This window comes from Mycteria americana, chromosome 9 (genome assembly GCF_035582795.1).
Source record: "Mycteria americana isolate JAX WOST 10 ecotype Jacksonville Zoo and Gardens chromosome 9, USCA_MyAme_1.0, whole genome shotgun sequence".
NCBI lineage: Eukaryota > Metazoa > Chordata > Aves > Ciconiiformes > Ciconiidae > Mycteria > Mycteria americana.
The window spans coordinates 11,643,560-11,664,152 of NC_134373.1; the positions used below are offsets into that span (position 1 = coordinate 11,643,560).

General features: G+C 38.7%; 1 protein-coding gene across 3 annotated transcripts in view; it reads right to left on the bottom strand.

Annotated features, from left to right (window-relative positions):
- HECW2 (HECT, C2 and WW domain containing E3 ubiquitin protein ligase 2) overlaps positions 1–20,593 on the bottom strand; it is a 180,468-nt gene that overhangs the window by 102,417 nt on the left and 57,458 nt on the right. For all 3 annotated transcript variants that reach the window (XM_075512476.1, XM_075512477.1, XM_075512478.1), the window contains one exon: positions 19,419–19,759. In XM_075512476.1, the coding sequence (XP_075368591.1) occupies positions 19,419–19,710 (292 nt within the window). In that variant the 5' untranslated portion in view covers positions 19,711–19,759. The remainder of the gene's footprint in view (positions 1–19,418; positions 19,760–20,593) is intronic.

The following is a 20,593-nucleotide window of genomic DNA, read 5'->3' on the forward strand; positions in this document are numbered from 1 at the left end:
TTGTGCTTATTTCCTTTTTTCATCCTCTGGTCCTAAAACTGAGATGATGATATATTGTAAGAAACTATAATTTATTAATAAAGTTTTCAGGTCAAGAAATTCATCAAGACAAAAACCTCAACTGACAGATGACCCTCAAAACTGCTGGAAAGCCAGAACTAGTTATTGATCACAGTAATCAGCAATAATTTTAAAAGCCCCATTCTAACTTACTCAAGTAACACAAATTCCTCAATTTCCACAATTATCTTCTACAAAAACCGACCTGAATTCACTGGTGCATTATCCACTTGATGTGCTTTTTTTCCATTCATATTCTAACAGACATATTACTGGCAGAATTATTGACATTTTAGCAAGTGTTAGAAAATATTCATAGAGCACAAAGGATGAGCTCAATCTCTTCAGATCAGGAACTGTCACCTACTTTATGTGCAACACCTTGACCAACAAGACCTTCCAGGCACTGCAGAGATACAAACACCAACCGACCGTAAGTAGCTACACCTGAAAAGTAACTTCACTGTCTTCACTCATCAAAATAAAGGAACCCATCACAAGAGCTGTGTCATTCAGCAAGAGCTTGCAATTCTAATCCTCAATTCATGTCACAATTTTCAATGAGAGCGCCGCAGGCCCAAATAGATTAATTAGGTATATGTAAGAATTCTGAAAAGATCTTTACTTGTATATGTGCAAATTGCAAGCAAACAAAAAGGCTAAGTTCAGCAAATGTATTTCTTTTCTAGAACTGAACAAAACAATAAGCAACTCAGAAGAAAGTACAAGAGATAAAAGGTACATACTTCTTCTTAAATCCCTGTCAGGGCATAAAGTATCCTAATGAGCTGAAATCTCATTTGTGGGGAGCTCTCAGGCATGTAATGGGAAGGAGGTGCTCCCTTGCCAGATGGCATGTTCTACTGAGGGCCACGGAGGAGAATGGGTGTAACCACGAAAACAATTTAAGTGTTTTAACTGCCCACATATGCATACCCTCCACCAGTTATGACAAGTGGCTTTTTGTGCAGATGAAAGTTTCAGCCAGAATCGCTGAAGGTTTTCCATAAGATTTTTATTTAAAAAAAAAAAAATTAATTCATCACTATCAAGGGTGTAAAACTCAGAGCACAAAACATTCTGAGCCACAGAGCCAGCATCACCCAAAGAGCTGACCCAGCCTTTGCACACAGTGATCCATCAGCTGCTTTTATGGCCAACTAGTTGGGTGGTTTTATTTCGCTTTTGATAGTTAAGTCCCACCTTCAGGTTTCCCAAAGCTCCATCTTCTTTCCTGGAATGAACCAGCAAGGAACAAAGTCAGTGCCAGAAGCACTCCCCAAGGGTCCTGTGAAGGTTCGTTTAACCACTCAATCAGTCCTGCATTTTCAGCCCTGTTTTACTAGGTGTTTATTTAGCCTTTTTGTGTGTGTGTGTGTGTGTGAAAGTTTTATTTATTGCTGGAGACAAAGGACTAAAACAAGAAGCCCTAGATGCGCATACTCACAGAACAGATAAAATGCCCAGAAAAAGGAGTTTTCCTACATACAGCAGCTGACATCTAGGGATCCAGGAGGTTTGTTTGGGTTTTGCCTTCTCAAATGGTTGATGGTTTGAACCCTGGAACTACTGTGATGGCACAAATATATCTGGATTTCCAGCAATGTGGCATCCTTCAACATTGGGTGGAGACAACTGATTCATCACTGAAAGGAGAGGAAAGACTGCCTCTGGATTCCTCAGCTTCGCTTTTGATTGTGGTTGATTATTGCCTGCAGTTTCTGACATTGTCTGATCAATATTCTTCTTAATCTGTTCCAGCCTTTTGACAGTCACAATATCAGCTGGCATTTCATTCTCAGTGTTCAAGTCCATTCCCATGTCTAATACAGAAACATGTCTAATAATACAGAAACACTTCTAAAAATTGGGGTTTTTTCCCTGCCAGTTCCAAATGATTTCTCACTGCCTTTTAGAAATCCTTCTAGTTTCTAAAAGTTGTCAATAAAATATGTCTCTGCAGCACACATCTCTTAAGGATCTTGTGGGATTTAATATTCCCTTAGCAGCTGTTATTTTTTAAGTTTATCTTCAATATTATGAGCTGTTTAAGCAGGAATGCAAACTAGTCTATTGTTGTCATCTGACAGTAATAGGTTTCTTAGGGAATTTATTAGAAAGTCAAAGAGCTTGCTGGTTTGGAATATAGAAAAATATTCATACTTAAACAATACACTTCCGTCATTCTTCAACTTTTCAGTAATCTAAACCAAATACAAAACCCACTAACAAAAAGAGGAAACAGCCCGGGAATACAGGTTCTAACCCAAGGTAGAAACAGGCATCAATGCTTCCCTCTTGTGCCTCTATTAAAGAGCGAACCCATTAACTATGATATTGTGGCTACATCTGCATAAGCAATTTCTCCTTTCCTTTCCACAAACCACGTAACCTCTAGCTTAAGTAAACAGTAACGTCCTCCTATTTTATTTATATATGTATTGTATATATGTATATTATATATGTTTGCTAAGGCATGCAAATGGCTGATAAGTAATGCTGTGGAAAACCTAGAGAGGAATAATAGGTCAGCATAAAGAGAGCACATCCATGCAAGCAGTGCACTAAGGAAGGCTATTAAAGGAATATGCTGAATCACTCTATCCTTCACTACCTTTGTCACCATTACCACTTACTTTCCTGGCCAGCTACACTTTCCACCTCCCCCTCAGTGCCTCATGATGGCAAGATCTAATGGCAGATTCCTCATCTTGTAGATTTTCCGTTGCTGAAAAGCTCTTCCAGGCTCTTTACAGTCGCTTCACCTGAAATGAGTTTATTCCAAAAACTTTGTTCTGAACTGGCATAAAAGTAGACCTAAACATTACAATATTTTAAAAATTATTAATGAGGCCATTGCTATTATTTTACTTCAAATGCGCTGAGATGCTTTACTGTTGCAAGAAGTATTTCATACTCTTAGCTCTGACCAGATTCCTCCTTTTACCTACCTCCTGCTTTTGATGTAAGGATTCAGGATTCACTTTAGACTTCATATGGCTATTAATAATTAGCAGAATGAATACATTATATAGGATAATCTGAGTTCATTATGAAGCATTTACTACTAATGTTGCACCTGAAATAAAGTATTTTAAATGTTCCCAAAGACATGTATTATTCCCTTATTGGTAGATGACAACAGCCAGCACTACTTAATATGGTAGTGTATATCCAAGAAGCAGGCAAGCAATACACAAAAGCAAGAAACCTATGGCTTTAAAAGTATATAAAAATGCTTTCTTAAACAAAAAAAATCCTGTTCACATTGGTTATATTACACCTAACTACGCACAATTTCATACAGTGAGCTCTGATCCTGAAAACTTTGTTAATACAATTTGTGAACTGAGTCCCTAGGGCATAATTTTCAGCTGAGCTGTGGTTTCTGCATTTTTGTATAATTTTATATTGTGTATCATTGATTACTTGCAAACACAGACTATCCTGCTTTGGTATCTGGCACTACCATGCTGACATTGCAGAATTTAACAGCACAATTAAGGAAACACTGTAGACACCAGGAGAAGGGTTTTTTGGATGAGTGTATGACTGAAGTCTGACCCAGTTCACTTTTCAGAAGTACATCGTGGTTTTTTCAGTCATTTCCACCAAACAATACAGTGTGGTTATACGTTGTATTAATATTGAAGCAGACACAGGATAACCCAGAAATAGTTCAGGAGCGCAGCATATTCTAAATTTGCACATAAACTTTCAAAGATGCTATTTTTGCAAGGTATACAGGCACAGGAAATCTAATTTGTTCACTTCTGTCTCAGTGCCTGCATACTTGTACCGTCCCTGACCTGATTCAGGTTCCCTTGGTCTGCAGCCTCACGCTTGTTTACTTGACAGAAATTCACAAGTTTTTGTCGGTTCCTTGCCAAGGAGACCAAACCCATTTTGTCACAACGTGCCCCACAGTTTGTCATGGTGGCTGTAGCCACCTACTTTTGCTCATTTTCTCTACCACACACTGGATACCATCCCCTATGCCTCAACCTGGAGCTGCAAGCAGGTACGTATGCTGATCTGCAAGTAATCTTGGGTCGAGCACTGTTATTCTTTCCCGCCTTCCTCCCAAATACATAACAATCAATAATTTCTTCAGATTCTTCAAGAGGGACACTTCTACTAATGCAATTTTTGTTTTTTAATTTTTTAAATAAACCATGACTATTCTGCCCTTTTTCTTGCCCTTGCTAAGAGGAACGCAGCACCTGTTCCCTCCCCACGTGGTCGCAGAGCCCCAGCTTTGCCACCTCCACAAGAACTGGGAATGATTAAATAAAAAGTTAACTACAGAATGATGTAGTCGGATTTTATACCAGGAAAGCATAGAGGGTTGGAAATATTTATAAGGACTTGGAGAGAAGCTATAACAGATATACCATGATATTCTCTTTGGTAAATATTCCAAAAATGGAGGGAAAAAAGCCATCGCTATCCTAAATCCTCAACACTGTGAACTGGCACTACTTTACAACTGCTCATGATCATAGTTGTTTTTTGGGGTTTTTAGTTGGTTGGTTCCACCACCCCCTTCCCATTTCACCCTCTTCAGAATAACTAAGAAGTACACGTGCTCCTCCTTCAGAGGAGATTTCAGCTGCATTGAACGCCAGGACAAAACCGCTGTGGAACTTGCAGCTGCAACTCCTAATACATACTGCTACTTCAGTCCTAAAGGTCATATTAAAAAGCTTATAAATCAAAGTATCAAACTACCGCTGCCAACACTTACGCTCCAACGAGAGAAACATAGCAAGTCAACTGCTCATAACTGCAAGTCACAGACAAACACTGACAACAACTAGAAAACCAGAGGCAGAGACCTGCACCACCTTCTGACTCCCTCACTTTGCAGAATGGGGTGCAGAGGGGGGGAGCTTTTAGATACAGCATTGCAGTTGGATTTTTATTGCATACCTACATTTACCTGATTCATTGTTTTGAGACACTTTACATACCAACAGGGTCAACTCCTTTGCAGTTACTCTGTGCTTTCTTCTCTCTGTTGTGATCTGCACGTATTCAGATTTTTCCAGAGTGCCTAAAAAGCTGACAGTGTACGTCATCTGCTTGGAGATGTGGTTTTTATTGCTTGCATCAGGGACTTTCTGTGTAATACACTAAAGCAGGGCAAGCTGGCTAATCAGTGCTGCATCCAAGTTCAAAGTTCAGATCCAGATCCAGATGTCAAACTTCTTAAAAATTCAGGATCATCTGGTTTTACTTTTAGATTGGCTCATCAGAGAGAAAATCCCAAATCATAACGTTTGACGCTGGCTTCCTCATTTCTGTCCCTGAGCTGCTGCGTAATTCTTGGGAAGCAAGGAAAATCCTGAAGCCTTGCCTACCTACTGTATAAGACATGTATGTTACTAAAATGGTGTCCTCTTACTTATTTTTAAACTATGTAGGATTCCAGTCAGTTGCCAGCGCAGTGACTCTTGCAGCTCTGAAGGGAGGGAGGCCAGGTCGTGGGCCTTTCCTCACAGGACAAACGCGTGTGCTTTAGGCGACTGCAGGACATGCAGGATGCCATCAGAAAGGGCTCTCGAAAGTCAGAATGCAAATTGTTTGCGCGTGATGAAATAGGAGAGAAGCACATTGGCTATGCAGCCTTCAGATTTCAGGATGCTATTTTAAGAAAGCTTGGTAGTCCTCAACTCAGCATCTTAACATTACTCCTCTTAATTTACAGTCAAGTTCAGTGATGTCCTTAATTTTGCATTAGAGATTCTGCCTATCACTTCCCAATCCGCACCTCTCTCGCACTGATACCTGGGAGTCTGAAAACGTGCCCAACATTTCTAACAGCAAAGCTCAGGTGCTCTTTTGGGATATTTTCTCCCAAATCCTTTTGGAATATGGAGTATATATAACAGATTTTCAGAGAATATCTATACATTAGTATCCACTAAACTATCAAGGGCGTCTATGATTTCGAACACAGTATCCTCTATTCAGTAAGCAATTTATTTCAGGAGGTTGACTCATTTCCTTAAAGCTTTTTCAGCTATCTGTTGTGACTGAAAAAAATTCAGAAAATTTAGAAGTACTCAAGGAAATGAGCCAACACATCCTGGAAGAAATTCATCCAATACACACACAATAAGATAAGTCAGTCTTAGATTTCTAAAGAAATGAGCAGAAGGAAGTTCTAAAAGAACCTGAAATATTTTCTGTGAAATACAATGTTTGTTTCCCATCATCGTAACTCTCCTTATGTCCACTTTAAAAGCAACATACTATGGATAATCAGGAAGGTAAAGTGGTTTTTGTAGGGTTGTTTTTCCCTGCAGAGACAAAAAACCTTCCCTGAAATAGTTTAGTGCATCTCCCCAATATTTAATTCAAAAATATCGCTGCCATTATGCCTCATGAGAACTTTATTTCAGATCCCTGGTGCTTACCCCCAGGGGCATAGGGTCCATGGTCAAACTATACATCCCAAGATGAAGCTTTTTCAGTGAGATGCATGATGTACCACAGAATGGCCTCATCACAGAGCTCTGGCAATGCTGGCTACCTGGAGGTCATCACCCAGGGAAAAGGAAACAAGAAGTCCTGACCTTCAAGGGTCTCCAGCAATGTAATCAAGTGCTCTGTATTGGAAAAGCTCAACTCTTTGAAAACAAAAGCAAAGAACCAGAAACTTTTTTACAGCCTTTCCAAGAACCACTCATCCAGGGTTTCATGTTTCTGAATATCTGAAATCATGATAGGAACAAATGAAAAATCCATTTGCCAAACAATAAAGCTTTCATGAAATAGCAGTTATTACAAATTGCTTTTGCCCTTCTCTGGATTCACACATACTTGTGAAGCATGAAGAGCACAACTCAAGTATTTTGAGTATTTTCAGTCATTAAGGGAAAAAAGGCAATTTTTCATTAAAACTTTTCTATGCTGTTGTCTATTAGACATGAATTTAGCAGCACGACAATGCTGAAGTGACAATGTATGCACATGTGCTGGGCTGGCAAAGGTGCTAAGCCTCTTCTTTCACTTGGGAGGCTCACTCCATAAGCACATACAGCTTTTGGAAATGTAGCATGGTCCAGACGTGGTACTGAATCTCCCAGAACATGTTCGCATCAGCAGCCAGTTCTGAGAGGCAATCTCATCAATGCCACCCTCATCAACGCCAATCCCATCAACTGGGGCTCTCAACTGGAGGGAAACTGCACCCTGAGTTTGCAGCACAAAGTCACTCTTCAGACAGATTCAATCAAGACAATAAAATCTCTGTGCCTCCTCATTTTCTCCATTACTCTTGACAGTCTTTACAGTTTGGATCAGTGTCCGTTCAGTCTTTCCAAGTGATTGCCTTGGACTTCACTTTTCTATTTGATGACTTTTCTGTATCGGAGTATCCCTTGATCCCTGTATGTAATTTGGCATCTTCACCTGGTCTAGCAAACAAAGAGGTTTCCAAACCTTAGCATGCCCCTTTGCAATCCACTAACTCCTTCATCATACCCAAGTTCTTAGCATGCCAGTCCCAAAATCCAGAAACATTTCATTGTTTTAAAGCTTTTATCTCATACAGGAAAGCTGAGATCCAACTGCTCCTCTAATGACGTAGTTTCACATTGCAGCTCATAGTTACAACCACCGGATCAGCAGACGGCCCTTGGAGGAGCAGCCTCACAGTGCCTCCTGCCATGCTCCACTAGACAAAGCAGTCAGTTAGCTGCACAATGTCAGATCAGCAATGTCAGATCAGCAAGATCATACAAGAAATACCATATAAAAACACGAGGAGAAGTACAAAGGCAGAAAGAGAGACTGAGTGAGAAGATGTATACAGACTCCCCAAACCAGCAAAAGCAAAAATAAAAAGTGTGTGGAGCTGGGGGGGGACGGACACAGACAAACTCATTTCAATATTTCCTACTTCAAATTAGCTTTTTTGTTTGTTTGCTCACAGTACCCAGAATGTCATAAACCTAAATTTTGACATATTTCCACAGAACCTTCCATGAAAAGAAACTGAGTGGAAGGAGCAGAAGTAGGATTTGGAGAAAAACAAACAAACAAATCACACTCAGTGCAAGCCAATGTATCCCCCCAAAAAAACAAACAAAACCAAACAAACAAAAAACCCCATATACTTTTTTCAGGTTATGCAGCTTATTAGCAGAAAGTTAATTTTCAGAATGAGATTGCTCAACCTGTCTCTGAGCAAAAAGAGAACTGGAGTAATGTTAAGTGGTAATTCCGATCCTTGAAGAGTGAGCAAGTGGGACCTCTAAAGCGCAAGTTAATCCTGCTCCACTATTTTGAAATCAAATACTTTTAACAGGCTCTTCCCATCTTTAAAGAATCACAACACTCCAGTTTTAGCCAAATGTAATTTTTAGATTAATGTACTTCACATCCAACTACACAAACATAGCTTCAGTTTGTTCACAATAATTGGAGTTTCTGGTGAGTACATATCTACAAGATTACCAAGACGTTAGTAAATATTCTTGAGTACCACGTAACCTACCTCAAAGTAATTGGTGGTTCATGCCCTAGCTAAATGGAAGACTGTTTTCCATTGGAAATTAATATGGTATTTTATGACAAAGTCTTGATGAACTACATCTAACTGCACAGCAGTCCTAAGTAAAAAGACATTATCCAAGCAATAGCATCTTACTAATCTATTCCTCATTACCTCTCATGCAGTAGGTGCAGAAGAGTGAAAAAGGAGGTTGGAAGATTGCCCAGGATATTTGCAATCTACTTCAGCAGAAGAGGATTTAGAATTTTCAGGATAAGTTAACTCCAGAGTAATGCACTGAACGTATAAACAGAGTTTTCCCATAATAACCAGAAAAACTGCTAACCTGTCTTCAGCACCATCGTATAATATTCAGAGTAATGGAATGACTTTTTTTCCCCATACATTGCCTAGATCTTTCTCTTCACATATATGCTTTATCAGTTTTGTAATGAGATGGATTATTTCTTCAGGGTTAAGATTTACCTCTTAAACAAAAGAATGCTGATATAGTTACTTCTAGTCTAAAATCTTTAAGCTCATGTCATTAAGATGAGAGCAGATAAAGCCAAACATTGCTTATGACAAGTACTAAATGGCTCTGCAGATTAAACTGGATGAGACCAAAGCTAAAAGAAACACAAAGGTCATGCTGCAATTCTTTAGAAGCAGTATCATTTTACCAGTGCCAAAAATCAGAGCCAATTATATTAAAATCATCACTAGAAGTCAAAAAAGGAGACAAATGTCTTGTTTATTTAACTTTTTAGCATGAAATCTCAGAAGTAAAAAGCTTCCTCTCACAGTGTTAACATGCAACAGCAAAAAAGGACCACAAAACTGTGTAGACTAATGAAGGCAAAGAAGCTTTACTAATTTGTATAAATATCTTGAAAACACCTACAGGTAACAACATTTCCATGATTTCTTTTAAATTCCTAGCAGTATTTCCCTGGGACTCTGCAATCAAAGAACAGAACCTAGAATTAAATGCAACTAGAAACAAAGGCTTGCCAACTCAGCTATACAGCAATACAAGCAAACCCAGAGCATAAGTAAGTAATTACAAAAAGCACAATCAGACTTGCACTCCTATTATAGCAGCCTACAAATCGCATCCCATCACACCCTCTCTGCTGGGGTCACTGCCGCACATTCTATGATTGCAGCTGAGCAGGTCCAGTGGCGAATTACTGCCAAAGAGACAGTCCCTCTCACTCCTGGTTACACACTCCTGCAGGTTCCCTGCAGCTATCCCTCATCCCATTCGAGAAATTAAGTCAGCCTAGAGCTGTTTGTACTCTTGGAGAGCAAATGCCCTGCCAGCTTAGCTCTGCACAGCCAATGGGCAGTAAATAGTAGCACCAAAGAGAGTAATCTACACTAATCTAAAAGGCGGTAATTTTTATTTAACTGCTTGAGCAGGAGAGAAGGACTGTACTCAATTAAGTGTGCTGTAATTAGGACTGCTTTTCAAAATCAAAATCTTACGTGCTAATGACTCAGAACATCTAGCCAAATGGACAACAAAAGTCATAAAGCTATTCGCATCGTTTGGTGAAATGCCACTGATGTCAGGTGGGTTGTCTTTGATTTTACTTGCTGAAAACAGATCACGGGTGTGTTTTTTTAAAGGAAATTGGACAACGCACTTTTCATCCTATTGTTCAAATAATTTACAAGTTAAAGAACACATCAAAAAAAGCGTTGTTGCCTGTACGTTAAGTACTACGCCATCAATAACTCCTAAAATCTTATTCATTGTTGACTTTGGTAGATTGTTGCATCCTTACTCAGTATCTTGAAAGCAACTGCCTGTCTCCAAGTCCACTAAAATTCAGAGATGCATCTATGTTGAAAAATTTGTCGAACTGAATTTTCCCTCTCCCTGCAGGCTACCATCTGCTGAACAATGTCATGCATGAAGCTCCATATAGAAATTAAACCACAGTGAACATAGAAAGATGGGGGTTTTTTTTTCTTTTTTGAGGTCATTACTGGATATTTATCTCAGCGACAACAGTATGTGCCTGCTATTGTGCTATAATGTTTTTCGATGCATAGTTCATCTTATAAAGCCAAACCCATTTAGGCTTAACTGGCTTCATATGCAAGAAAGCACTTCCACATTTGTTGGCAAAGATAAAACATTGATTAAGTTCCTGATCTTGCAAGGCACTGAATGCCTTCAATTCTTAGTCCTCTTCACAGATGACACCTAGTAGGTCCAAGCTTTCAGTTTTAACCTGTCAAAAATTATCCTCAAGTGAGACTCCACTCATGTGAACCACGTTTATGACCATCAGATAAAGTTTAAATTCTCAAGGAAGGAAACATTTCATAGAGCATGAGAGTTCATATCTCACCATATCTATATCATACCATATCCGATAATGAAAACTTCTAATGGCAACTGAATAGCAACGATCAGAGAGTTATTGTCAGGGAAGACCAGAAAATTAATTTCTAATCACACTTCCTGTAAGAAAACAAGAAACTGGTGAGTTGTATCCATCCAGCTTTCTTCTGTGTACAGTTAAAGAGGGCTTCATGTTAACAGGGACATGCAAGAAGAGATCAAGCTGAAACTGAATTCTTAAATATATCCTTTAAGAATAAATATCCTTTGTCCATTTCCCTTATGATCTGATTATATGTCTGCATAACTATGCAAGTTATTTTGAATATATTCTATAAATTTTCAAAATAAGCTCCTTTACATTCACTTAACACTTTACAGCACTCATCTTGCTTCTTCCAGGCAAAGTAATGAATCTTTGTTGTATCTTTTCCTCTTCTCCTTACTACAGTACCTGGGAAATGACTATGTTATTTTTATGGAAATTGTAGGTTCATTTTTTGCATTACCACACATTGGGATAGAAAGGATTAATTTATTCCCAAGGTCACGGCAGGAATGACAAGGGCAACGAATCTACTAATTTTTATAAACTTTCAAGGACTACTGACACATTAGTGGTGTAATGAGTGATTAGTGACTCGCAATTCAACTGAAGACTTTGATATTAACTCCTAATGACTGCTAAACAAAGGAGGCAGATCTAATGAAGAGAGTTTAACCAGATCTTGAAACAAAGCTCTGAAGCACAGCATTTGCTTGCCTGGGAATTGGCTGCCCACCAGAGTGAGAGGGATGGAGTCCTGGCTGCTGCTGGGCAAAGAGACAAGAAATGCTGCCAATGCAGATGTTTGTAAGCTTTGTTTTTCCCAAGGAGTAAACGCCAGCTAAGCCTAGTCAGTTTAACGGCACTCTAGTAGCATCTTCACCCCACATCAGTACCTCTCTTATGCCAAACTGGCAAATTGTACAAGGGCTGGGTACCGCTCAGGCCCAGCTGAAAGTTCTTCCATACGAGAGGAGCTCTAAGATGGTCAGGTCTGGCCATTCTCTGGATCTTTTTTGTTCCTCAAGTAGCATAAGTCACAAGACACGTCTTGATGAGCTTTGCTAGGAAAGGAGGCCTATCAAGATCAATATTGGCACCTTCAGTAACCTCCTCTGGTTATAATTTAAGAACCTGTGTATCCAATATCAGCACATATTAAAAGGTTATATTAAACATATCCACCAATAAAGGGTTAGTTTCAGAGTCCTAGTATGCATGTTTCTCATCTTTTTAAGTGCCACTGGTTTTAACTACAGTGCCACTGGTTTTAACTACTAAATCCTTAATATACTGTATTTAACACTCAGCTTATAACACTTCTCCATTAAGTCAGATTCTTATAGTCATTGGTAAATCCATGCAGATGAAGGAGCCAAGAACTTCATGAAAAATTTATACAATTCTAACACTATGCATAATGCAAAACTAATCCATAATCTATTACTTCCATGAAACAAATCAATAGATGAATTAATGCAACTACTTTTTCAATCCAATTGTCAGTGATTTGGAATAACTGTTTTCCCAAATTATTCTGAAAATACTGTATGGCATGTTGATTTGACGATAGAAAACAGCTCAGCAAATGTCTTTTAAAAAAATATCAAAATGAAAGCCAACCTCCTCAAACAAATAAAAAACCCCCAATCTAACACAAGGCAGTTTTATGGTAAAAAGGGAGTATTATAAATTCAGAAGTGTACATTGTTTTCCGTTACCCGGTGTTTGTATTTGCCATCTTCCCATCTGCTGGAACAGCCACTTGCATCAAAAAGGCAGGGTGGGGAGAGCACTGCTTTCTATCCAAAGGATTATAAATGTTGTCATGCCAAAACCTCTTGCAGTGGAAAGATACTGACAACACAGCTGAAAGTGTCCTCCCTGCAGCTACATTTGTCTAGTTTTCAGGTCAGGGGTATCTCAAAAACTTAAAAACACAATTAACTGAAAAGTTTGGATGTTCTGGCAACACTTTCTCTGTCACAGCTTGAACTTCTTCCAGATATAAATATCATCCTACAAGATTCTAGTTTTGTTTTTATTTTTTAGCAGGGAAGTAATTCTTTTCTTCTTAAAACAAATATAATGAGTGTATTTTAATGTAGTGAGTGTATCTTTTAAGGTATCTGCTGCATGCAATGAAAATACATAGAGAAAGCACCTTCTATTCATGTCTTCTAACTTTTGCAGTAAAGAGAAGGTATTATGCTGTCCATACACTGATTTTTGAGCAAAATTTACTAGCTCACAACTGAGGAGGAGAAAGTACCAAATTCTGTGTTGGGGAAAAAGTAGCTTTGCATATAGGTCAGGATCTAGGAAGAAAGGAAACAATAAGATTGAAATGCAGTACCTGGAGGGAAAGCTTCTGAAGACCCTTGGTTTGTTACAGATTTTTTTTTAAATCACTGTAAGCCTCACCGCATATGATTTTAGGATACAATTCCTACATTAGACTGCCTTCGCTTTTCATTAGCCCACTCAACAGGTGGCTTTTGCCTAAATATTACTAAGTCACCAGCAAATGAGATATTTCAAGGCAGCTTTTTCCACATACTTTTGCTTATGACAAAAATCAGCATCAGACAGACACAGATTAGTGCCAATCCCAGATGCAGGCCAACACTAATTCAAGTTCTCTCCTCTAATCCTACTTATTGTCGACTATGTATATATATTACTTAAGCACACATCTCCAGTGGGAGTTTCACCGACATCCCAACATGCACAGGTATGGCTCTTCCAGAGCTTCAGAGTCATAGCTAGTCCTTTTGTTTGTTTTTTGAAGAGAACAAAACCACCACAGTGCTTAGATATTCAGACAATGTCATAAAAAAAGCCAAAATCACCAGTGGTTGATGACAAACGGCGCAATGCCAGCCTCCTGGAAGCTTAAGCCAAAGACTCTACCATGGAGCCAGCTGGGTAAAGATCGACTCTTCTACACAGAAAGCCAAGCCCATGGTTTGCAGACTTTAGCTGCAGCCAAAATGAGGAGTAACCACAAATTAATACTGTTATGCCTAGTAACTAGTCAATAGACATTAACAGTACTGCTCAGATTTTAAACTACAGAAAAGTACTCATGTTGCTAAAACAAGAAGGAAAAAATCAACTGAATAATCAGGCTTTTCTGGAAGATAATAAAGTTATTACTTTGTATGTTTTCTATAATGGAGACCAGAAAAATCTTTTGGGAATAAAGTATCTTAACATTTTATAATCTGTCTGTCTAATGTAAGCCACTATTTTAAGTGTATTAAAGGCAGCTTATGTGAAAGCTTTTTTCTTTTTAATCTTGTCTGACCTGAAATGGAAAGGCTCCAAACTCCATTACCCTAGGAGGCTTAGCGTAAACCTAGATCCTATCTAAATTGCCCTATATAACTCTGCAGCAGTTTCTTCTGTTTGGATTTTTGTTTTGTTTTTATAATGCTATTGTGGATCCATGCAGTAGGTATAACAAAAAGCCAAGCAGCCTGTGAAAAGCAGCTGATGGAAATAAATATAATGACCTTTGATATCCAGCATTTTAAATGTGCTAAGGATCTCTAGAATAAGGGCATACATCTCATAACTAGGACTCCATAAATTAGGACAAAAATAGGCCAACCTGGGCAATTTGGCCATGGGAGTTAATCTATTTAAACCAAAAGTAGGGTTTGTTTCTCTCTCCTGACTTTTTATTCTTTATTTTGTACTTTCTGATTTCTTTAAATATAAGACTTCATGGCAACCCAGAAAACTCATCAAGTTTCAACTTCCCTCGGCATCCCACGAGCAGTGGAGAGCCCACCTGCTCATCTTCTCGAACAGTTCTGACTTCCCAAGGAAGTCCTGGTACCCTGTTGCTACAATAACACAGTGGCAAGAAAACTGGGATGTCTCATAGTCCCTTCGAACTGAATATCCATTCCTCTTTTTTGATTGCAACTGTGTCCAATACTTTGCGCAGCCTTACTCACTACAGGACTCCAGAGCCTGACCACTCTTGCCATAGCAAGACTCAAATTCCTCTTAGTTAGAGGAAAAAATGTCTGTAAAACTCCAATAGCTTAAATATTGCTTGGAACAAACATTTTTAAAGCACACATGTACAGAGCAAAAGACAGTGCTGGGTCAGTACTGGACAAGAAAACTTCATGGGTCTAACAGGATGCAAAATGTCTTTGTTAAATTCTGTAGTCTTCTACCGCTTCGAAAGATGAAGACGGTTTTCAGTCTAAATCCTAGTCTAGCTCTTTAAAAAAATAAATAAATTTTTAAAATGGAGAGAATAGACCTCTTCCTTCCTTCTCATTAGGACAGAAAAGACTGAAAATTTACCTTTACTGTTCAGAGTAAGCACAGGTACAATACCTCTACTAAAAAGCCCCTGCTCTGAATTTCATCACGCCTCGTCACTTTCAAGTGACAATCCTCATAATTGATCCTGAAGAAGAAATGAGAAGCCCATTCTAGGCAAAGCTTAAAGCTGAACTCAAAATGATAAACCTGTATTTCAGATTTGACAATTTCACATTTCACACAACACTGCCCAATTTCCCTGAAGAAGAGCTAAGACTCAAAAATAACATTTCTCCCTTGCACGTAGACTCACTGGGACACCTTTCTGCGCTTTTATAGATGTGTTATCTACATTCTCCACACATCTCGCCTCTGGAGCTAGAAAACTGCTTCAACAAAACTTGATGGACAAGACTGTTCAAGAAGTGCTACTGACACTTTAAAGAGTTCAGACAGTACAAAACCAGAAATAGTCAGGAAAAAGGACGTTTGCCTTCACAGAACACGCTGTGTCCCTCACATACACTTTCCTTCTGGTAATCCTTAGGCAGACACTGGAAAAGAAAAAGACCCTCTGTAAAAAGCAGTCCTTCAACAAGAAAACAGATCGCATTTTGTTGCACAGTGATGAAAGAGAGGAAGATACAAGTATGGTACCAAAACCAGCAAACTTGCACATGTATCTAAAAACATTCCTTAAAATACAAAATTCTAGAAAAACTGAGCATGAATTTAGCTATGTAGGGCTATGAGGAATTTTTCACAGTTAAGTTCACCTTCTTGCATTTAAAAACAAAAGATCAAAAGTTACTGCAGAGGAGTATCCTGAGGACATTATAGTGAATTAAGGTTTAAAAAAAATATGCAGTCTTTTCTACAAAGTATTTGTCCATTTATGACTCTCCCTGCCCCCTTTAAAAAAAAAAAAAAACAAAAACAAACAAACAAACCAACCCCACAGAAGTCTGGAAAAAAATCCACATGCACTTAAAAAAAAAATAAAATCAGTCCTTCAGAATAAGATGATTCTGTGTTTCTCCCCTTAGGCTTTTCTCTTTTTAAAAAGATAACATCTATTTTCATAACCATTTAGCAGGCCAAACATTTCACTGAAGTTGTATTGCACTTAGAAAAAGCTCCATCTACTATTCCCTAGCATAAGCCAATCATCTGCAAACCACCTAGTAGTAAAGGCAGCGACTCTGATTATTGACAGTCTTGTGACCAGCTGCACCAACCAATGTCTGGGTGAATGTGTACAGTGACCTGTAGTCAGTCTCTTAAAAAGAAAGGGATCTAATAAGTCTGGTGGGATTCCTAGCGAGCCACTGCAATTTTAACCATGCAGTAAAACCGCAGTAAGAAGCACAGAAATAACTGTTTTCTCATGATAGAAAAACTAATGACAGTGCGCTAATTGAATAAATTAATGAATGAAGAGGGAAGGCAGTTTCCCAGTGCGTCATTTTCAGTTCCTTTCTAGCTTTCCAATTTATTCCCATTCTAGCTTTCATGACAGTTAACTGTACAACCAACATTTAAAAAAAGCCACAGGACTGTGCTTTTGGTTATGCAGTGTGTTTCTTAAACTAAGAGCAAAATATTTGCTTTTTTCTGTTCCTAGCTCCTTGAAAAATGGTGCTTTACTAGAAGACGTGGGGGGACATTGGCGGTACAGCACTCGGCTGGCACAGCCCTAGTGCTGTCTTGTGTTAGTGACCACACACAATTTCCACTGCCTTCAGGAGGCAGTGCCAGAGGAGAGCGACTTTGTAAGTGAAATGGTTTTAATTTTAAAGAAAGAACAGGATGGATAACCTCAAACAACTACATTGAATATTAATAATGCGTTTGAGAACGGAGCTTTTATTTTTACATATATTCACCCACAAACATCCCTCTCCTGAGAAAATAAGAAGTGAGTGTCCTCAATTTCCAAAGGAATAAGTGAGAACTGGGGGTACTTCACAGCAATTATTACAAAGGACTGAAAATCCTGGATTATACCCTATGGGATTTAATTTACCTTAGCTATATCTATAGAAGTTTATTATTTTTTATTTTTAAAAGATGCTAGATACCCGAAAGAGTTTATAAAAAAACCTAAACCAAAGATAAACAGGCATGCCTATCAGGCTGAATATGTCTTACCTCTCTTGTAAAAAATGTGCAATTCCATCATTCAGAATGATGAAACCACAAGTCTTAAAGGAAAAACTCTCTCAGATCTATTCTAAAACAGTAACAAAACTCTCACCAGCGCTCATGGATTCCAAGTGGCAGTGGAGACAAAAGCTCAATGCAAATGAGTTCCTGGACTTCTCATCATTTAAAAAGAAAACAGGAAACCCAACATATATCTCCAACACTCTGGTATTACACAGTAGCATGATGGGGGTTTTAGGCCCAAGAAGGCGTTAATGTGGCTGTTCCTTATAGGATCCTTACCCTGTGGTAACTTAACATTGTTTTGTACTTTAGGGGCTCAACAGACTGAAAGTAGAAATATTTTTAATCATGAAAGTAGGATAAAAATCACTTATAGCCTACAATAAGAACCAATGAGAATTTTGTAGAAAGATGCTGTACTTTAGCATCTTGAATAGCAATCCTGAAGTGCTGTGAACCATGAAAAAAAAAAATGGGAAGCAGTGCCAAACCTTTATTCAGATGAAGCTCTCAATGTATGTAAATTAGAATGTTTAAGCTCCATTTAGCAGTCTGTACATTTTACAGCACAGACCACACTTCAGGCCGCTAATGCTGTCGGGAGATTTATGTCTGTTTATTATGGAGACACTTCATTTAGATGGCTTAAATGTTAGCACATATCCACAGTTCATCCCAGGAGAGGCTGCAGCTCATGCAGCAACTCCAATACGGCTTTTATAACCAGGTAAGCACTGGAACACCACAAGTCAATACTGTCCAGTTTGCAGAGCTGCAGTAATGTTGGAAAACATCTCCACAGCATGTAACATTAAGTGATGCAGAGATGGAACATGTTGAAAAAAGCTGGCACAGCAAATATCTCTCTGAAATCCTACTGAGACCGATTTCATTGCACTAAGCTTACTCTCAGCACGGAAAAAATTCCAGCGGTCAGGCCTGTTTCCACCAGTTTCTGCTACACTTGCTTTTGGCAGGTTGAATTGACAGTTCCTTTCTACATTTGTAATTAGGTTCAGAGAAGCAGTGCAATTTTGAAACAAACCAACTGATTGGTCCCACTTACTGACCACTGGTTAAATTCAGAGAGAAATTTTAGCGTACATAAACTGGATTCCTTGAGAAGACGACTAAACCCCATGTGCCACTACAGCTACCCGCTAGCTACACTCCAGTTCCTAGTGAGGACATAAAGATTGTCCTTTGGACAGCTCCAAACCACACACACAGCAGGGATGTTCTGATCTAAGGACCTGATTAAACATAATACAATGGTAAATCCCAACCCAAATACGCTGCTGATGCTAGGGTCTCAGCACCAACTGCTTTGACCTACTGATCCACTCCTTTTGACCCGCATTATTTGCCAATGCACACACTGCCCATAGGCTCTTGCATGCCAGCCTAGAGCTCTTTCCAGCTCCCTCCTGTGAAATATCCTGAACAGCACAGAAAAGCACATAAAAGAATCTCTTTAGAGGTTTTCCTTCTATAAGAATTCTTCATAAACAGAAACTCTCACTCCTTCAGAATTGATACAATTTCAGTTCTACAAAATCAAAGACTTAAACAAAATACCTTTTCACAAACGTTAAAGAATTTACTTGTCCAAAAAACTGTATAAACATTGGGCAGTAAGCATGTCAAGTTACATGATGAACACAGTACTCCGAATTTTCCAGTCTGCAAGCCAGCCACCAGCAAAGGTGAAAACAGGAAACTGTATGCACATTTGTTGTTTAAGAAGAATGCATTTCATCTTCTAGCAGGTAATTGTGGAATCAGATCTACATTAATTAGAATCATGTTTTTACATAGTTCACTGCACTAAGAAAAGGAAAGAGAAATCCAAGGTAATTCTCTGCAGTCTTACCTCAACTTCATCTTTAGATTAATTATGTAGTGTGCCAGAACACATATCAGAAAAGGAAATAAGAAGTGGTGAAAGAGCAACAAACACACAGAAATATTACAGTGTGGTTCTGACTTACCTATGTGATAAAGTCCTATCCAGTCAGTTGGGTCTACTTCTTCCTTAATATCCCAGAAAATGATGAGGTTCTGAGATTGCCCCAAGGTGTATTCATACATACTGGCTGTCAAACTAGACCTGCTATCTGAGGTCACTAAATCAGTGTCGCTGTTGGCACGCTGCAAGTTCATATTCTCAGCCATGGTGCCCTGAGATGCCAAACTCTGCAGATTCTCTGGGCTCAGAGTATACCGTAGCTGTGGGTTGCGACGTCGCACGAAAAGCAGATGTTCTCGGGCTGAACTGGCCATCTCTTCTCCACTTTTGTCAATTTATGTGAAAAAGTTGTTGTTCAGAGATCTATCATGAAGAAGAATGAAAAGAAAGTGTTAAAGTGAGACAGCAGGTTACTCAGTCAAATATTAAATGGAGAGGCATTAGTGCAAAAATGTTCCTACAGAAGCCTAAAATGGACTGAGTAAAATCTTTTACTTCATTGCTCTACCACTGCAGCCACCTCAGTGTCTGTACGTTAAAAAAAAAAAAAAAAGGGGGCATGAATCACTTGTGACAAAATTCAGAGTTAAGCACACACCATGAAATAACATTTATAAGCGAGAAAGCAAAACATCCAAGACCATCTATCAAGCAAGAACAGCCACAGTAACAAAGCTAATTTAAGTCTGGCAGTAGCCTAAAGAGTGAAGAGATAATGAACTCATCTTCCACCAAAGAAATCACAGCAGTATATGATGTACTTTCACTTAGATATGTTAGTTTCCAACAATACTCTCTACGCACTGTATCTTCAGAATCAGTAAAGTGTTGAAGATATTAATAAGGTTGGACATATTTCAGAAGAAATATGGTATCACAGATTTATGCTACTATAAAATCATTTTGTACGGATTTTATTTTTTAAGATACAAAGCATAGCTTCCGAGATCCTCTATACCATACAAAAACACGTCAGACCATTGACTGGGGTACTTTAGACTACAGATATATATTCAATTAGCCCATGTCAGTTTATCTGTGGAGTCAGATTTTGTTGTTCTTTTCCACACATCAGAAAACAGAGGCCTTACAAATATAACAGCTTTCCTCTATCCCTGAGGAGATACTAGAAGGTCTTCACTGAAATGGTCACGCCAATATCATCACACCACACCTTCAGAAGCAGAACTTCCATCT